The 18,886-nt window shown below is 33.2% G+C and overlaps 2 protein-coding genes across 3 annotated transcripts; one reads left to right on the forward strand and one right to left on the reverse strand.

Moving 5' to 3' along the window:
- Nucleotides 1-13,472: 13,472 nt before the first annotated feature.
- On the forward strand, nt 13,473-15,153 carry LOC141587352 (uncharacterized). Its single transcript, XM_074408819.1, has one exon. The coding sequence runs from the start codon at nt 13,630-13,632 to the stop codon at nt 14,968-14,970; it is 1,341 nt and encodes a 446-aa protein (XP_074264920.1). The 5' UTR covers nt 13,473-13,629; the 3' UTR covers nt 14,971-15,153.
- Nucleotides 14,990-18,255, reverse strand: LOC141587351 (branched-chain-amino-acid aminotransferase 2, chloroplastic-like). 2 transcript variants are annotated; one of them, XM_074408818.1, is made up of 9 exons: nt 18,207-18,255; nt 17,930-18,102; nt 16,783-16,959; nt 16,553-16,684; nt 16,368-16,469; nt 16,161-16,277; nt 15,967-16,062; nt 15,410-15,522; nt 14,990-15,318 (listed from the first exon to the last, which is right to left on the reverse strand). In XM_074408818.1, the coding sequence occupies exons 2-9, from the start codon at nt 18,098-18,100 to the stop codon at nt 15,204-15,206; spliced, it is 1,023 nt and encodes a 340-aa protein (XP_074264919.1). In that variant the 5' UTR covers nt 18,101-18,102; nt 18,207-18,255; the 3' UTR covers nt 14,990-15,203. The 2 variants fall into 2 exon arrangements, with proteins under 2 accessions (XP_074264919.1, XP_074264918.1); XM_074408817.1 differs by lacking the exon at nt 18,207-18,255 and having other exon boundaries at nt 17,930-18,206.
- Nucleotides 18,256-18,886: the final 631 nt, after the last annotated feature.

Consider the following 18,886-nt stretch of genomic DNA (forward strand, 5'->3'; position numbering starts at 1 on the left):
TTACCAATCGCAATCCTACGTACAAGTGGTACAACTCTCCCCCCTTACATAATGGACTAATGGGTTTGGATACCCATTTGTTTATTTTTTAATAAGGAGTAATACAGCTACATAAGTCCACCAAGGATAGTTTCATAACGGCCCATGATGTTAATTATTCTGATGGGCTTCCAACTTTGATTTTGTATTAAAGCAAACATTTGTGTGTAGGCCAACTGTTCAACCCACACCCGATTATCGCCTCTTGAGTCGTGACTGTAATAAAACAATAAATAAACACAAACATTATTAGGGTTTCTCGATTTTTTCAGAAAAAGGCTGAACCACTGCTCGAAATCTCTACTTCCTCAAAATTCCAGGCGTCGATTGTTACTCGTTCATATTTCTACCTCCTTCGTCCACCGCACCGCCTGATTGTCTCGGAATTCTTTCTTTTAAGGTTGGTACCAATTTATTTTTGAATGATGAATATAATTAGGTTTTCTACATCAGTCAAGTATTCTAGCAAATTAATTTTTTTCATACTATAATTTGTCCTTGATGAAATTACAACTGATCAAAAAAATTGCTTGTGTAGAGAAATTATGGAAGCGGTGAAAAATGTGAAATTTATAGCTGCAACTCCTAAAGATTTGATTGAATATGACTTGGCTTGTTCGTCTCCTGTTACTCTTAACAGAAACGGTGAACCCTTAATAACTGACGGTCCGTGCTCAATCTCTGGGTTGGTGGGTGGTAAATATATATTTGTAATATCGGATGGAGAGTCTGGTGGTAAACCTAGTAGACATGTTGTTTACTATGATATTCGAAACCCGCCTCCCTATGAACGTACTATTGGCCCCTTCCTTGTTGGTGCAAAGTCACGTCCCACATTAATCATTATGGGTTCTAAATTATTTGCATTTTCATTTCTCCTCTTTCATTTGGACAAAAAATGCCCTTTGGACTCGAAACCGAGGGGTGAAGTGTTAGATACAACTAATACCAATCCTAAACTTTGGAAATGGATTCCGCTTCCCCGCTTTCCAGAACTTTCATATCCCAAAAAATCTATTGCATACAAAATTGTTTCATTTGCTGTTTGGAATTCAACTCTTTTTCTTACTTTGGGTGAATCCGCGGATTCTTTTAGCCCCGGTGTTTTTTCTTTCTACTATGATACTAATAATGGGGTGTGGTATAAATCAGTAACATTGCCTTTTCGTGGGGAGGGCAAATTTGTTGGACCTAATTGTTACGGGATTTCTTTTGCACCAAAGGATTCATTGCAATTTGAATCTTTCGACTTAACTTGTTATCAACTTTTAAATGATCCCCATTCGGACAACTCTATTCTTCATTTTTCTTGGGTTGAGTTATGTAGATACTCCCTTCCATCTACTGTTTATCCTCCTATTCGATCTTTCTATTCCTTGGGTGGAGATGTTTTCGCAATAATCCGTGTTAGACAGGCTAGGAAGCGCAGTCCTTATTTTTTGGATATTAATGTTGTGGAACTTGTCCACTCAAATAAATCTAGCAGGCTTTTGGCTCGCAAGCCATTCCCCAACGATGATGGTTTTCAAGGTATTAATTTGTCATTTTATTTTATTTATTATGTTTTGTGAGTTGACTTGTAATTTCCAAAACATATATTTACGTACACATTATATTTTTTTCAGGTACAGCTGTTGTAGCTGCTTGTATTGATCAGGATGCAACTTTTGTATAACTTTTTATAAAGCCCCCTACTTTCTAAACAACAGTTGCGATCACTTATTGATGACTCTTGATCCCTGCTGCCTGAAGCGCTGTTTTTACATTTTTAAATGCTTGTTGTTCTTGGTTAGTGGACTTCATGAGTTCGTGCTTAAGGTCTTGTTTGGTCAACAGCTTATTAATTTCAGCATAAGTAGATTGCAAAAGCAGATTATAAATGGCAGATTTTATCAGAAGGTTTGACTAGCATATTATAATTAGCAGAATTAATTTGAGTGTTTGGTAATTGACAGATTACGATTAGTAGATTGTTAATTTTCTTTGTAAAATGGAGAAAAATTTCCTATTTTACAATATGTTAGGGTAAGCAGCATATTGTAAAACAGCATATTGACCCCAAATATGCTGTTTACCAAACACTAAAATTAGCATATTGATTGGTCAAACATGCTAAAACCCTTGAATATGCTAAAAATTGTCCAATATGTCGTTTACCAAACAGCGTCTAAGTAAGCATTTTTTTGGTGGTGGGTTCTAATCAGTTTCTCACCATGGCGGTGTAATAAGATTTATGTTGAGCATCTTTAACTTTATTTGAGCATGTACGGAAAGCTGCCAACATGATACTCGAATCAAATGAACCGTTTGATAGTCCAAAAGTCTGTGCTCAACCGACACCGCGCCTGTTAATGTCATATCAGCTGCAAGCACTTGAGACTTGGAAAGCAGGTAGGAATCGTAGGCCGACAACTACCTCTAGTAGCTGCAATCCTACTCTTTACAAACTCAAATTCGGACACCGGACATGGCACCGTGATCCGACCAGGATAGTTAAATCCGTAAACATCCTCCGCCTCTTTCAATAATTTCTCAAACAAGGGATGGCTGAGGAATGAAACAGGCAGGAGGACACGACGCCTTTCACAATCTAGCTCGCCAACATAGACTGCCAGGTGCCCTTTTGGAACATGACCCGGTTTAGTATCCATCATCGACTCGTGACCCACACGAACATACCCCCTTCTTGAGCCGGTGTTAAAGAGAGCCCTCTTGATCATTCCGCCCCATTTGAATAATCTCGGCATCGCTTTACTCCCTTGTGCTATCGAATTCCCGAGTTTCTTGTATTTGAAACAATTTCTCGGGTATCGGGTAAACCGATTCAATATACGGATGATTTTCCTACCCAATTTAATTCCTCTGTTTCGCCTTATCATCATTATTTATTTTTGTACTTGGACTTAAAACTATATAAATGAATTAGATTATGAGAATATAAGCAAAATATTGATCTGTTTTGTAATATGGTGTGTGAAAGTGTGAAAAAATATTGAAGATGGGAGATGAAGTTGTGAAGTTGTGGGGAATTGACCAAAGGATGATGAGAGACCTTCGGCGTGTGATAGCCATTTATATACATACGACTAGAGTAGGGAAGGAGGAAAATTTGAAATATCCCGTCTCAGACATTTATTTACATATTTTATTTTTTCGTATCTCATTCATTTACATGATTTTTTTTACATTAGAATTGCTTTTGATAAGTATTTTGATCTTAAGCAAAGGTAAGCAAATGATTAGGAGTTTAGGACGACGGAGAGGGAGTAATATTTCGTTAAAAAAAAAATATTTTAGAGTGATAATCTTATTTAAATATGTTACGATACCTCACTAGTTGCGACTATGTTATACTACCTCACTTTCACAATAATTTTCCACATTGTTTCGAGTAAAAAAGCCTATATGGAAGTGTTGAAAATCACGGTCAAAGTGTGTAACATCGTGATTTTCGACACTTTCATATAGTTTTTTTTTCTTTCAGAAAATATTATGGTATATTTCATTATGTTGTGTCACAATCGGAAACAAATTCTAAGAGATTTTAGATTTGAATTTAGAGTTACATCGAATGTTATATATAGTCTTTTTATCTTAATTGATAAGTATGAACGAATTATAAGAAAACCTATAATATAATAATCATTTCGGATTTTCTAACATGTGCCCTAAGGGCAAGGGCACATGTTATTAGGGAAGGTTAATTGGAAATATATCATGATAAAACTCATATTTACCATAATTAGTGATATAACTAGTTTATATCCCGCGCAATGAATGCGCGGTATTTACAGAGTTACTAATATAAACCCCGTGCAATATATGCACGGTATTTATAGAATTTAAATTGACAATTCACTTATTTTTCATGTTTCTCCTTTTTTATTAGAGAAATAAATAAAAATTTAAATCGTAAGATGTAATAAAACGAGTATTTTTTTTTTGAATTTTTTACCGAGAAATCAATGACTTTAATTTTCAAATATTTACTATTAACATATTAAATTTTTATCATAAAAAGTCAATGAATTTTAACAAATATTTACTAATACCATATTTTTTAGCCGCAACTTCTTATCATAAAAAGTCAATAATTTTTTTTATCACATGTAAACATACATTTAGAGGATCTTGAATGCAGTGATAATTACAGATAAGTACTTACGTGGAGTAGTCATTAGATCTGATAAGGAGATTGCTTGAAATCAACAAGAAGATAAACTCCAATCTTTTGCCTTCTCATGCCTTCCTTATTCTCTAATTCTCTTCTTGTGTGTTTATTATATAGGTGGCAGGAGGGCATAATTAGATAAGTAGGCCTAATATGTTAATGGCCTGTAAACATTAACCGTAATCCACTTAGTCTATTACTCCGACTAAAAACCCGAAACATCATATTTAGCTATTATCTATTAGAGTGACTGACGTCAGTAAAAGTTATTAAAAAAAGAATTTCCTTATTAGTAAAAAGATCGGAGATAAACTTGTGCAGAATGTAAAATATTAAATATTATAAATATTTAAATACAAAATATTATATCCATTTAGACATTATCATGTCCACACATATGGTATATGCTAAAAATATCACGCACTATCCTAGGACACATGTTAGAAAAACCTAATCATTTATACAGAATAATTTTTACTTTTTATATGGTCAGACGGCTAGAGTCGTAAAACTTTTAACTAGAAAGTATTGTTAAATTTCTTCGGTGTAATTAACTGTAGGGAGCTTGAAAAGGCAGTGTCGATCATTTTTCTATCCTATCGTAATTTTAAATTTTACTATAAAGTTTGTTTTTATGTACGGAGTGGTTGTAAGAGTTGTTAGTAACTTGCAACTTTGTAAATGGGAGGAAATTTCCGATTAACGAAGACGACAAAAAGACAGAAATTTTATTTTTTTTTAAAATGTGAAGGCTGCGTCAGAGTTTATCTTGGTGCAAGCGTGCAGCTGGGCCCAGGGTGTGTACGGTTGTTTTGTACTTCCATTGCTTCATCAGCTGCGAAAAAACCAAAAAACAAAAAAAAAAATAGATAGAACAAAAGTTGAAACATTGAAAAGATACAAGATTTGTTCTACTCCCTCCTATTCTAAATAACAGTTCCATTATCCATTTCTGTCTATTCATAATAATGTCCCACTGTCCATTTTTGGTAAGTGTTGTGTGGTCTAAATTCAGTTTCATTTTCGTCTATTCACATAACTGTCCCATTGTCCGTTTTTTGTGGTCTAAATTCACTTTCTTAATTCTTGTGTCATATTCACAATGGGACACTTATCTAGAATATGAGGGAATATATAACAATATGAGGTGATATTTGACTCATCCTAAACCTAAAACACATAATGTTATAAAGAAGACAAGCTCAAACTCAAAATACTCAATAGCATTTAATTAATATTTATTTATTTTTGTTTAAAGAGAGGACTAAGGGTAAATTTAATGATAATCACTTTTTATGACTTTACAAGCCGAGTAAGCTATTTGTCATAGCGAGTAAGTCTTGCCCAGACGGATTATTTTCGTTCAACCATAAACTGTACTCTATACATTGTATTAGTGACCAAGAGACACAACAAACACAAAAGAACAACTTAATTATGAAGTAGGGAGTATTCTATTCATAAGACTAGTACAACATAATTTCTCAAAATTTTGTACTTATGCACACGAGGGGCTTATTTGTTTATTATAATCCTAAGTAATTATCAAAACAATTAGATTCTCTAATCTTTTAATGAACCTCCCCTAGAACTCCACTTCATTAGAGATGAACAGCTTCTAATTTAGTACTCCTTTCATAATGCAACAATTTTTATTTTCGATTTATCTTTTCGAGATTATAGTTTAAATATTTTGCTCTATATATGTTAAAAAATATGAAGATTTATAATATGATACGAAGAGCTTTTTATCTTAAGTATATTTCTATTGACAAGTATGAAAGTATTTTTCTTTTTAACAAAAAAAATATGAGTAATTTATAATTTTATTAATTTTTATCTTTTGTTTGATCTCTATTTTGTAAGAAAAATTGTTTATATTACCGTATTGTGTTTTTCCAGAATTTTATTATTGTTTGTTTCCAAATATCATTCTTTCTCTTGACGGGAAATAAATGGTACTCCGTATAAGAGATGGGTGCAAAACTGAAATAAAGTTGACAACTAGTGATTATTTTGGGAAGAATGTAACTTGGGATTATTTATGACGAACATGCAAAACTTGAATTATTATGGCCAATTTTTCCAATAATATAAAAGTTTTCTATAACAGTTAATCTTGCTGAAGACGGGTCGGAGCAAGTGACGGATAATGCCACTCACAAAACGGATAGGGGGACAAGTTGGGGGCACCCCCATGTGCTTCTCTCTCTTCTCTATTTGGGTCATTTGTGAGAGAAAATGGTATCAGTCAATCCAAAGTGACGGATACGTGCCGTCTTCAATGAGATTTTGTGTTTCTATAAAATATGAACAACTCACCGAATACAAATCGGATGTCTATCTTGTGAGACGTTTTATAAATTATGGAGTAATTTTTATTCTTTTTGTTACTGTTATAAGATCCAAGACGTTCATGTGCATAGGAGACAGGTAGACAACACCAAATAGTTGTCAATTATAAATGACACTCGGATCTTAAACTTCGCTAATCTGTCTCCTTAATCACAATTATACAAACCCAAAAATCACTCTACAATAATATGTATGAATAATCTTATTACGATGGCTAATGGTGACTGAATGAGTCAAACTTTAGAAGGTCGTATTGTTGGATAAGTAACAATTATGTGAGTCTACGTGTATATGTGAGTAATGAGTTGACCTTTTAAACGAAATAATTGGGTCGGATTGTTCTCAAGTTAATTATTACCAAGTTATTTGTGGATAATAATTATTTTACAACAATAAAAGTTTGGGTTGAGTTATATTGGATTGGGTTAATTCAGGATCGAGTCTTGAGTTCGGGTATTGGATCGGTCAATTTTACTAGGTGTAGTAATGAGTGTGTTGATTTTTTTAACTGATAATTCACGCAGTACCCTTGACTTTTGACGTTTTACCCGAAATACCCAACTTTTTGTTTCGGAAAAGTTTAAGAGGTCATAACTCGTGTTTACGAGTTTAGAAAGTGACAAATGGTTTTCAAATCGATCATTTTTCCGAGAACTACGATTTGAAAGGAAAAAAACTGTCGTATTTGTGTCCCGTGGCTAGGAGTTTTTTGCATGTCAAAAATTTTTTTTGATCGAACAAACATTGAGTGACCATATTTCTTGGTCACGAGTTCCAAACTCGACAAATCTTTTTTTCCAACTCGTAGTTCTTGGAAAAGTGATCAATTTGAAAAAACAAATCATCACTTTTTAAGTTCGTAAACACGAATTATGATCTCTTAAAATTTTCCAGATTAAAAAAATTGGGTATTTCGAACTTGAGAGTTCGGATTATAACATCTAAAAACATATGGGCTAATATGTGTCTAGACCCATTGTTTTGAAGTCTCATTGTTTGATGGGCCTAAAATGCCTAAAATCCCCAACTCATTCCCGATCCTCTTTTCTCTTGACATCCCATATCATGAGGAAAAAAATCAGTGAAAGGTTTAGAGTTGGAAACCCATATCCAACCTGACCACCTCCATACTCTAGCCATGAATTTGGGTTCAGTTTCTAATACGAATGTCGAAGCGATTTAATAAACGAACCATGATAGTAGTGAGGATCGAACTTGTGACTCGTGATATCAAGAGACGAATTTGATTAGACTTATGTCTCGAACAATGTGTGCTTAATTAAAGACCTATTTAACTTGAAGCGATGAATTAAGTGATCGAAGACCTTCATTTGAAGTTTTAAAACTGAAATTTTGATTAACCTTGATCGTTTTTCTGAAATTTTATTAAACTTGACAAAATAAAAATAACATACAACCCTCTTTCAAATAGATATCGTCTTCTGAACTGATAAGACTTCTAATCTAACTAGTTTTAAACCCGTGCAAAAAATGCACGAGTTGTAATAACAGATGTTATTATTGATACATGATCATATAAATGAGTGTTATTAAATGTGCAATGTCGTAACATTATAAGTAAGTCCATAATTCAAGATTTGACGTAATATAATTTCATAATTTCAGTAGGGTCTTCATTCTGATGACATAATACGGTTTTTCATCATTAACGTAACTAACCAACATATAACGTACGTATAATTAAAGACAAAACAATTTTCATTTACGACAATGGTTTTCATCATTAATGTAATTAAAATAATCGATTCAATCTATCAGTCGCTGCTTCGAACCACTATCGCGAGGATATCACCCTGGTTGGGGCTCGAGGACATTGCACTTAAGTTGTATATGTGAGTAGAGTATTTTTTTTTTTTTTCAAAATGTGCTTTTCCAAAGCATGAGAGTCTAATATCTCCTTGGCTCACTACCACCGTCACCTCCATCATCTCTCCAACTCCCCTCAAATATTAAATAAAAATGAAAATCCGTTCACTCTCAATTTCATCTTATACCCTCATTCTCACTTGCAGGCCTCTTTCTATTCTCTTCAAGTTCCGATTGAAAAATCTCTCACATCAAATTTGCCCTCAAAATTTACTTCACACCTCATATAACGACGTGTGCAGTCAATTATCGAAATTATATGTATGATACAAAAAGATCGATCTTTATGTATTTCCGACTATTGATTTCTTTAAAATTGATTTCTTTTTCTTCCATGCAGTATTGTTATTTTTTTTACAGTAATTCACTGTTTTTCCTTTTTTTGTTTTTTTTCCACTATTCTTCAATTATTATGAATAATTATGATGTCTTTCAAACCTTTTTAAAAAATTTATTTAAATATTGTTGTCTTTAATTATTTGTGTTTTTTAAGTATTTTTCCATATGTTCATCTCATTCAAATTTAAAGGATTTGACTTGTAACATTAAAGCTAATTAATGTGAATAATCGGAAGAACTTGTTGTAAGTATGATACGAAACTTATATTTCCTCCTTTTTGTATTTCTTTGCATTTATTTTAAAGTTTATATTTTTTTCGATTTGGAACGGAAATTTTTTCAAATCTACTTGTATTATACTGGTTATGTTATATTTGGTTCTTTTTATATTTGCTTTCATTTACTTGAAAGTTTATATATTTTCAATTTTTTTAAAAAAAACTCTCTTATAGAGTAATCTATTTTCTACGAATTTTTTTTTATCTACCTCTACTATATTGTTTATGTACGAAAATTTTAAAAAATGACATATCAATATATGTTGTTGTTAAAATGTTAAGAAATAATATATTCTGTATTTGTGATGTTGGAATATAATAGTTATACTGATTTTTTTTATTTACACAATGAATTTAACTACGTACTCATTCCGGATGATTAATCAATATGCATTGTTCACATTTTATTTGTTCAGGTTAGAAGTAGGAGGACGATTATTTGAAAATTTATTATTTTTTCATAATTGTAATTTATTAATGTGTAATTGTATAATGTATAATTTTGTATAAATGTAATCTTAAGTAAATAAAATTAAGATGGTAAAGAAGAGTGTAATTAATTATGTAGTGATCATGGCGGTCCCCACGTCATAAAGAAAAAAAAAGAAAAAAGAAAATTTGTAACGGCCAATAGGAATCCTTTAAATAACCCATCTTTTATACTATGTAGATTAGAAAGTAACTAGTATAGATCTCGCGCAAATGCGCGGTTTTGTTAATAGGGATATTAGATAATTTAACAATTATACTATTGGTATTTAATAATGTAGATCCCGCGCATTTGCGGTATATATAGAGGTTTTGTTTTTAATTATTATTTAAATATTTTAAATTTATACACTATTAATTTGTCATATTTGTCATGTACTTCATCGTATCTCGATATGAGAAAAAATGAACTATGAACTAAAACTATGAACTAATCAAGAGAATTTAGTAAAGTTATAAAATATGTGTAATGATTTTTTTTTAACATAAACCTAATGATTAAAAATAATAATTTTTCTCAAAGTCATTCTCTCATATATAATACGGAGTAATACATAACAAAAAAAATAGAAATTTACAGTTTATAAAATTATAGTGAATTTATCTTATATTAATTAAAATATTATAATTTAGACTTTAAAGAAAATACTATTATTTGACTAAAAGGTTATATTTTGATGAAATGATTTAAAGAAATAAGTATTTTTGTTTCCTTATTTAGCTTGATAACTTTTGGAGGGAAGGAGAGTTTTATTCTCTTAGTACTATAGTAGTATAGATCTCCGTGCTACAGCACGGTATTTTTTAGTTTTGTTTTATAAAAAGACATTCTTCTTAAATTAATTGCATAAATTAACTGTACCTTTAATGTTATAATGTACTAATATAATCTTAGTTAGAGGTACAAAATGAAAGTTTATAACCATCAAAAGACACTTTAAGTTAACTTATTTTTGTCTTAAACCATTTTTACTTTACTATAAAAATAGGGTTATTTAACAGCAATACTCTAAACTATTGGATGTCTTCTTAAATTACTCCAAACTTTCATTTAACTAGGAATATATCCAACTATTACACCCATTCGTTTTTAATAGAATTGCCTCTGTTTTAACCTATAATAACAGGTAAACCTACGACGGGACCCACTACTTCATCTTCTTCCACCCAATCTTACCTCCATCAATGTTCTTTATACCCAACTTTCCTCTTATATACAACATAATCCCATGTTCCATCAGCTACAATTTAAACTCCAACTTCATTTTCTTCATTATACAATACTACTTTCCTCTATTTTCCTCCTCTATTTTTTTTCAATTTAAATTGCCTCTCCCTACCATTACAACCTATACACAACCTCCTAGATCCTATTACCATCCATACATCACCCTCTAAACCACAATCCACACTATCTATCCTCAACCACCTACCACCCATTTTTTACAGCATTCTCAACCACCATTCATCACGGCCACCCATATTTCGCCGTCATATTCAACAGTCAGCCACCATTCTTCACCTCCGCAGTTCGCATGTACCCCATATTTCTTCGCCATATTCAACCTTCGTTGCCTTCCTGTTGTTGGCCGCTGTGCCACACTTTCCTACCGTCGACCGTCGCGGCTGTGAGCTTGTGCATCCCCCTACATTCCTTCCTCTTTGTCATCGTCACCACCAACAATTGATTTGAATTTTTAAAACCCTAAATCCCCAAATCAATTTGGGGGTAAATATTAATTTGGGGCTTGGGGGGGGGGGGGTCGTTGGGGGTGTCATTATGACCGTCGAGAGTTGGCTTAGGCGGTCCGGTGATTTTGCGCATTAGTAGTTATAGGTAGTGGCTGTTGTGACGATGTTGATTTACCGATGACAATGGTAGTGTATGTCAATGGGTGGGTTTGTAAGGACAATTATGGAGGTGACTTGCTAAACAGGTAGTCGGTTGCCCGAGTATAATGTGAGAAGAAGGGGTTAATAGTATAGTTTATTTTGAGTTAAATTAAAGTTCGTAGTGTTTTGAGAAGGGGCGCAATAGCTTGGAGTATTTATGTTAAATAACCCTAAAAAATAACCCTATAATGATATATCATTACATAAAACTAATTTATGACATTAAATTACAATTAAGTGATGTAAAAATGTAAAATCTAATCTAAACGCGTATAAACTTTATAACAAAAACAAGTAAAAACAGTATACCACGCACTTATAAAGACGAATTACGAATAATTAGACTAATATTTTTTTATTTTTAATTAAAAAAAATACATAAAAATTATTATGTCCTTTAAAATATACACCGTATTTAGAGTGTAACTGATGAAGAATAATATAAGAAACAGATTTACGTAATTTTAGGGTGTAAGTGATGACAATAATTATGTTAACGACTGCATAAGAAACGGGTTTGCGTAATTTTAGAGTGTAATTGATGAAAAATAATATATTTGGAAATGGAAATGATTGCATAATAAATTATGCATTTTAATGAAAAAGTCATAAATATGAATTTTAATTAAAAGATTAGAGTTTAATTATAAGAATATATTAATTGAAAAGATAATAATGTAATGAATTTTTTTTACTTGTTACCTTATTTAGTTAGATGCCTTTTGGAGGAAAAACTAAGAGAACTTTTATTCTCTTAGTAGTAGGGGAGACTAGTGTAGATCCCGCGTAAATGCGCGGTAAATATAAACCTTTTAATTTTTAGTGTATTAGTTATAGATTTTAGATTTATATCTCGCGAATTTTTATAAAAAATAACTAATATTAAAATTAATCAAAAAAAAGAATTGAATAATTTCATGAATTGTGTTTTTTATGAAAATATTTTAACTACATCAAAAATTTTTAAAAATCTTTTTTTCGTCATGAAGTTAATAATATGAGATACAGTTTTTATGTATAAATTATTTTAAATGGAAAATTAGTTTTAATAAATGAAAATCTAATTTGTTTCCATATATAAGTTTGAGCACTTTGGAGTGAAAACATTAGAGAAGTTGTATTCTCTTAGTATATAGAAGGATTTATATTTTTAAAATTTGCATCTCATTAATATTTATCAGTTCACTCCATTGTATTTTGATATGAAACAAAAAAAATTGAAATGGAAAATTAATAAAAAAAAATATTTAAGTTGTGAATTTTTTTAGTGAATGTTTTCTGTAACGAAGCTAATAGTAAGCATGTGTCAAGTTATTCTCTACAATAATAATTATTGCATTACTGAAAATTTTAGCAACTTATACTTTATAATTTAATATCAATTTAATATTATTTCAATGAAAAACTCATAATTATGAATTTATTTAAAAAATTAGAGTTTATTTATAAGAATATATTCATTGAAAAGAAAATAATGTAATGAAAGAAAATTTTATTTTATTACCTTCTTTAGCTAGATGCTTTTTGAAGGGAAAACTAAAAATTTTTATTCTCTTAGTAGTAGAGAGATAAGAGGATTAAATAATTCTAAACTTAATCTAACAACTCGTAAAAACTAATTAAATCTAATCTTATGACTAGTTTTAATTCGACTTGATTATTGTTATTCTCACTCAACTACTCACAACACAAACTCGTCTCAAATTAGTTCGTATCCAGAATCGTATCAGTTTCCACTACACGTGTATACCAGATAGATATTTTGTCTTCTCATGAACGCTTAATCTTCTTCAGCTTTAAATAACAAGCAAATATGAGCACCTAAAATAAAACCAAAAAAGCATAAATCTCCTAATATAGCATAGTCTTATTAAACAATGAAATGGAACGCACTATTACATTCTACAATAAGCAAAATGACAATCTCTAAATCCTGTTATACATCGCTTTCTTCTTCATACCAGGTTCATTGCTTTCTTAATTATCGGTATAAAGCGTAAACAAATGACTGGGACGGGGGATTACTTTACCCATCGTTCTCTAATTCAACGCACCATTACATTCCATAATCCCTTTTTTGGGCTTTATGACAAGGTTTCGCTTTCTTTATTGACATCTATAAATACTCTTAATGACCAGCCGTGTTCATCATTCAAACTATTTCTCACACAAAAGAAAATGATGATCTTTCTCTTACTTTGCCTCGTCTCTTCGATCTCAGCTTCGACTGTTATTCCTACCGACAGTCAAACTTTCTTTACTGGCGAGACAAAACCGACTCATGTCCCTGGATTTGGTGCCACTATTGACAACCCAAAGTCCTCTGATCTGACTGTCATACCCGTGGACAGCCAAACCTTCTTTAACAGCGAGCCTGAACCGCCTCATGTCAAGACCATTTCTGTCACTGTCAAACACCCAAAACCCTCTGGTTTGACTGCCGTTCATATTGACACCCAAACTTTCTTCAACCACAAACCTATATCTCCACTTCTTGATTCCACTATCCGCCACCCAAAACCTTCTGATACCAATGTCATACCAATTGACAGTCAAACCTTCTTTGTTAGTGAGCCTGAACCACCAAAATCTTCTGATACCAATGTCATACCAATTGACAGTCAAAACTTCTTTGTTGGCGAGCCTGAACCACCAAAATCTTCTGATATAAATGTCATGCCGGTTGACAGTCAAACCTTCTTTGTTGGCGAGCCTGAACCACCAAAATCTTCTGATATAAATGTCATGCCGGTTGACAGTCAAACCTTCTTTGTTGGCGAGCCTGAACCTCCAAAATCTTCTGATATAAATGTCATGCCGGTTGACAGTCAAACCTTCTTTGTTGGCGAGCCTGAACCTCCAAAATCTTCTGATATAAATGTCATACCGGTTGACAGCCAAACCTTCTTTTCAGGCGAGCCTGAACCTCCTCATCTCGATGCCACTGTTCCCCCCTCAAAATCCCCTAAATACAAAGATAGCGCTTCATACTGTAGCGTCTATCTGAAAAAAGAGAAGTTGAAGAAAGGTGCAATTGTGTGCCCTTTATTCGCAGCACCGTCACCTACCCAAGAGTCATCAGTTAGATCAAATTGTGAGCACGAATCGCAAGAAAAAGAGTTCAAATTCTGCTCTTCTTCCTACAAAGACATATCTAAGAAGGTGACAGGCAAGCTCGGAAAGAACAAGCTTGTTTCATCCGCTGCGCCTGAAATGAACATCTCCACCATTGCTGAGATCAAGAACATAGCTGCATTTGGGCAGGCCGTCATTTGCCATAAAGCACAGTATGTCGGGTTCTACTGTCACCAACTCGGAAAATCCTCTGTATTTGCCTTAAAATTGAGTGATCTAAATGGAGATCGTCTCAAATATGCCAATATGTTGGCAGTTTGTCACGATGACACGTCATCTTGGAACCGTAACAGACTGGTTTTCAAGATACTCAATGGCAAGCCGGGTGATGCCATTTGCCATCTCCTACCTTCTTATGATTTAGTTTGGGTTGCTTTACGATAATTGGACGTATGACACTACGTTTACTGTTTAAATAATTAATCGTAATACTGACTGTTTAATTAATCAAGAGCCATCCACTGTATTATGCATCGCAGTATTACGAATCACAAGGAAAGAAAGAAAAGAAACATTTTAGAATTCGAAAACAGAAAAATCTGTAAAATAAGAAAATACTTGATTAACTAATTTATTATGCATCACAGTTTGAGCAGTACGAGACAATCGAGAGCCTTTTAGTTAATTTCAGTAATCCAACCCTTACGGTCTTCCGTCTCACCATTTATAATAGCTACATATGTTGAGAACAGCTTATTGCACACTGAATTGGTATCTGTTTGGTATTGTATCCTGCAATTATAGAATCACAAAAATTGCATCAGGCCTGTACGCGTTGTTACTCTGACTCAACTGTAAGTATTGCATCAGTAGAAATACATACCGTTTGCCCTGGTACGTAATGCTACCCACAGGGACAACTATAACAGCTGTTCCGGTGCAAAAAGCTTCATCAGCTTCAAACAATTCCTCCACTTCAATTTGCCTTTCTTCAACCTGTTGGTTTCACTGGTTAACTCAAATATCTATTAAAATTAGACCTGACATGGGTCATTTGTATCGGGTTCGGGTCGGGTCACATCGGGTCAGGTCATTTTCGGGTCAATAACTTATTGGGTCACTTTAGGGTCGGGTCATTTTTGGGTCGGGTCACTTCTGGTCGGTCAATCTGGGTCGATTGGGTCATTCAGGTCATGATTTTGTCTTAATTAGGTCATTTTGGGTCAATCGGGTCATTTTGGGTCACTTAAGTCGGGTCACTTTGGGTCGGGCAGTTTCAGGTCGGGTCTATCAGGTCACTTTCGAGTGATACATTTCGGGTCATTTTCGGGTCTCGGGTCAACCTTATCGGGACGGGTCAGCTTTGCCAGGTCTAATTAAAATGATATAATGTTATTCAGCGCGGCTAGACGGTCAGATTCCTCACAAATAACGATTTACCGTATATCCCTGATCCCGCGCGATTTCAATGATGCTTTTCCTTGTTATACCCGGGAGAACTGTTCCTTTTGTTGGGGGAGTTGAGATTATATTATCCTGAAAGTGTGAACAACTAAGTACACTGATGACTGATGTATTTCTTTCGGAAAAAAGTCGAAACCTAAATAAATAATTTTGATTAGTATTTTTATTACCTTTACTATAAATATGTTACAAGTAGAGACTTCTTCAACATATTTTCTGGTAGCAGAATCAAGATATAGCACATCAGTAAATCCTCCGCTCCTCGCTTTAGTCAACGGTCTCAAAACCTGAAATTAAATTAAATGATTGTTTAGTTTACAACGCTTAAAAAATGTACAATAAGAAATATAAGAAAATCATGGATCTGGCATTGTTACCGGGCCATAGTTGGTAATTGATTTGATACCACCGGTGCCACCAAGAGAAGCGCGATCATATTCATCCTCAATGTACAAGTTAAACTGGGAGTTTACTCCGTCCTGATACAAGATTAATGAGTATTAGACTATAAGAAGATGATTAATTAGTCGGAAATATAGAAGCAATCGGTGTATATTTTTACTTTCAAATAGTTGCCGGCAGGAGTAGTGTAGATGAGAAATGTGTATTCTGGCGCCTGAGTTAGCCCAAGGATTGGTCCTGTTCCTAGGAGCAACGGTCTTAGGTACAACGACCCCTTTCCTGGCGGGGGAATCTGTTGTAACTCGACAAAGTTGTGTTAGTTTGTACACGAAAGTCTTGCATTAGACGGAGTTTTACAATGGGTTGCATATGATAAAAAAAAAAACATACCCAACGCTGGTTAGCAAGAGCAGTCTGTTTGACAGCATCAACAAATTGAGCAACAGAAGGACAAGGCATGCACATTCTATCAGCCCCGTCTTTCATTCTTAACGCATTTTGATCAGGTCGGAACAACACTATCTTTCCGTCTTCTCGCCTGTATGCCTTCATTCCTTCCAACAGACCCTATTACATTTTAATTTGCATCATCAATCTCATGATATGTATCAACAATATTAATGTAGATGAGTGATAATTGAGAAAGTTCAGTCATATAGTAACATTACCCATCAGTAAAAATAATTCCACAAAAAATTGCATCGATTGATAGCTAATTTTATTTTCAGAACAGCCGAGTCCAAATAATGATTCAGTTGGTCTCGACGGTCATGGCCATATGATCATAGCCGTCTTAAGTGTATAATAGATTAGTAGGTCGAATACTACCCCACATAAATAGTGTGTCATTCCCTAAACATTCTACTTTTTGTCTCATTCTTCTATTTATCAAGATTTATTTTTTAAGACGGAAATTTGTGATAATAATTAGCTACACCACATCTAATATTTTTACATTCGAGTAACAAATACAGAGTACTATATGTCTATATGCCTATAGGCTATAACGACACAATTATGCTTTGGTACTACTCCCTTTTTATCAATTACTCTTTCCGTCTCAACTCTTTCCGTGTCAGTCAATTATTGTCCTTTTGTTTTGCTACAAAGATTAAGGAAAAAGGAGGAGGCCAATTAATGAATAACAAGTGGACCAAATTGAGTGTGAGTAATCAAATTGCTAGTCAAGTTAATTCTTAAAATAAAAAGGACAACAATTGACTGAGACACCCAAAATGAGGTAAAACAACAAATAATCAAGACAGCGGGAGTATTTATTTAAGTTCGATTAAAATATTTGGTTTAAATTTACCGAAATTCTCATTTGAGACAGAAAAATGTGATTAATTTATGATAAAACATAAAGATAAATAAAATCATAAAATGGTCACATTTTTACATTTTTTCTATCAACATTTCTGACCCGTCACAACTGAAACCAACTATTGTACATTATTCTCGGAAAATAGGAATAAATTGTTTACCTATAATTAAAATACTTTTTAGAAAGAATAAAAAATACGAGTAGGTAACGAACCTGGCCATAATTCAAAACACCAGCAGCAGGATTCAACTCAATATTTGCAAATGGCTTAAGTTCACCACCTTCTTGTTTAAACTCATCACCGTTTGAACATTTCATTACGAACATGTAATCCGTCTTCTTTATGCCAAATCCAACATTATCCCAATCAATCTCTGGCTCCATTGCTAAAAACAATTAAACAATAAAATTGTATGATAAACAAATAAAAAAAAGGGCAGGTAGATTAGTCTGAAAAAGAGTATAGTAAATACAAGAAAATGATGTTTACAAAGTTGGAAAAGTCAAAGGTTTTGTTGTAAATACGTTGCACCAAGCTAGTTTTTTACTGACTACTTAATGCAAAAAGGGCTGTTAGATTAGTCTGAAAAAGAGTATAGTAAATACAACAAAATGATGTTTACAAAGTTGGAAAAGTCAAAGGTTTTGTTGTAAATACGTTGCACCAAGCTAGTTTTTTACTGACTACTTAATGCAGAAATAATTATTCATTTCTGAATAATAGCTAGCTTTTATGGAAGAACATTCAATAAAATACATTAGTTTCCGTATAACATTTCTGAATTGTTGATATGTTTCATAGTAACATTAATTATTCATTAAGTTTCTCGTAAGACAACCGTATCCGTTTTAAACAGTGGCGGAGCCAGGATTTGAATTTAGGGGGCGGGGCGAACGACTAATTTCATAAGGTATACTCGAAAATTTTCGAAAAATTTAACTAAAAACCTCGAAAATTTCATGGCGACTGATAGAGTCAAAAAGTGTCGAGTCACTAGGGCCTTTTTAGGCCAAGTATGTTTTAATTAAGGGTCATTTTGTCGGAATAAAGAGTTAATCTTCCCGTCCCGATGATTGTCACAACTAATGCATTTTGATTCATGTGTGGAGCTTCGTATGAGGAGAGAACCCGGAATCCCAAGCGCAAGCCTCGAGCCACACTAGTAGACA

The sequence above is a fragment of the Silene latifolia genome, chromosome 6, assembly GCF_048544455.1.
Source record: "Silene latifolia isolate original U9 population chromosome 6, ASM4854445v1, whole genome shotgun sequence".
NCBI lineage: Eukaryota > Viridiplantae > Streptophyta > Magnoliopsida > Caryophyllales > Caryophyllaceae > Silene > Silene latifolia.

What these genes read in the sequence shown, in the direction of transcription:
- LOC141587352 (XM_074408819.1), top strand. Translation starts at nt 13,630, where the DNA reads ATGATGATCTTTCTCTTACTTTGCCTCGTCTCTTCGATCTCAGCTTCG.
- LOC141587351 (XM_074408818.1), bottom strand. Translation starts at nt 18,100, where the DNA reads ATGGAGCCAGAGATTGATTGGGATAATGTTGGATTTGGCATAAAGAAG. An exon ending in CTCTTGCTAACCAGCGTTGG is followed by an intron (nt 16,685 to 16,782) that starts GTATGTTTTTTT and finishes GAGTTACAACAG; the next exon opens with ATTCCCCCGCCAGGAAAGGG. An exon ending in CAATTACCAACTATGGCCCG is followed by an intron (nt 16,278 to 16,367) that starts GTAACAATGCCA and finishes ATTTAATTTCAG; the next exon opens with GTTTTGAGACCGTTGACTAA.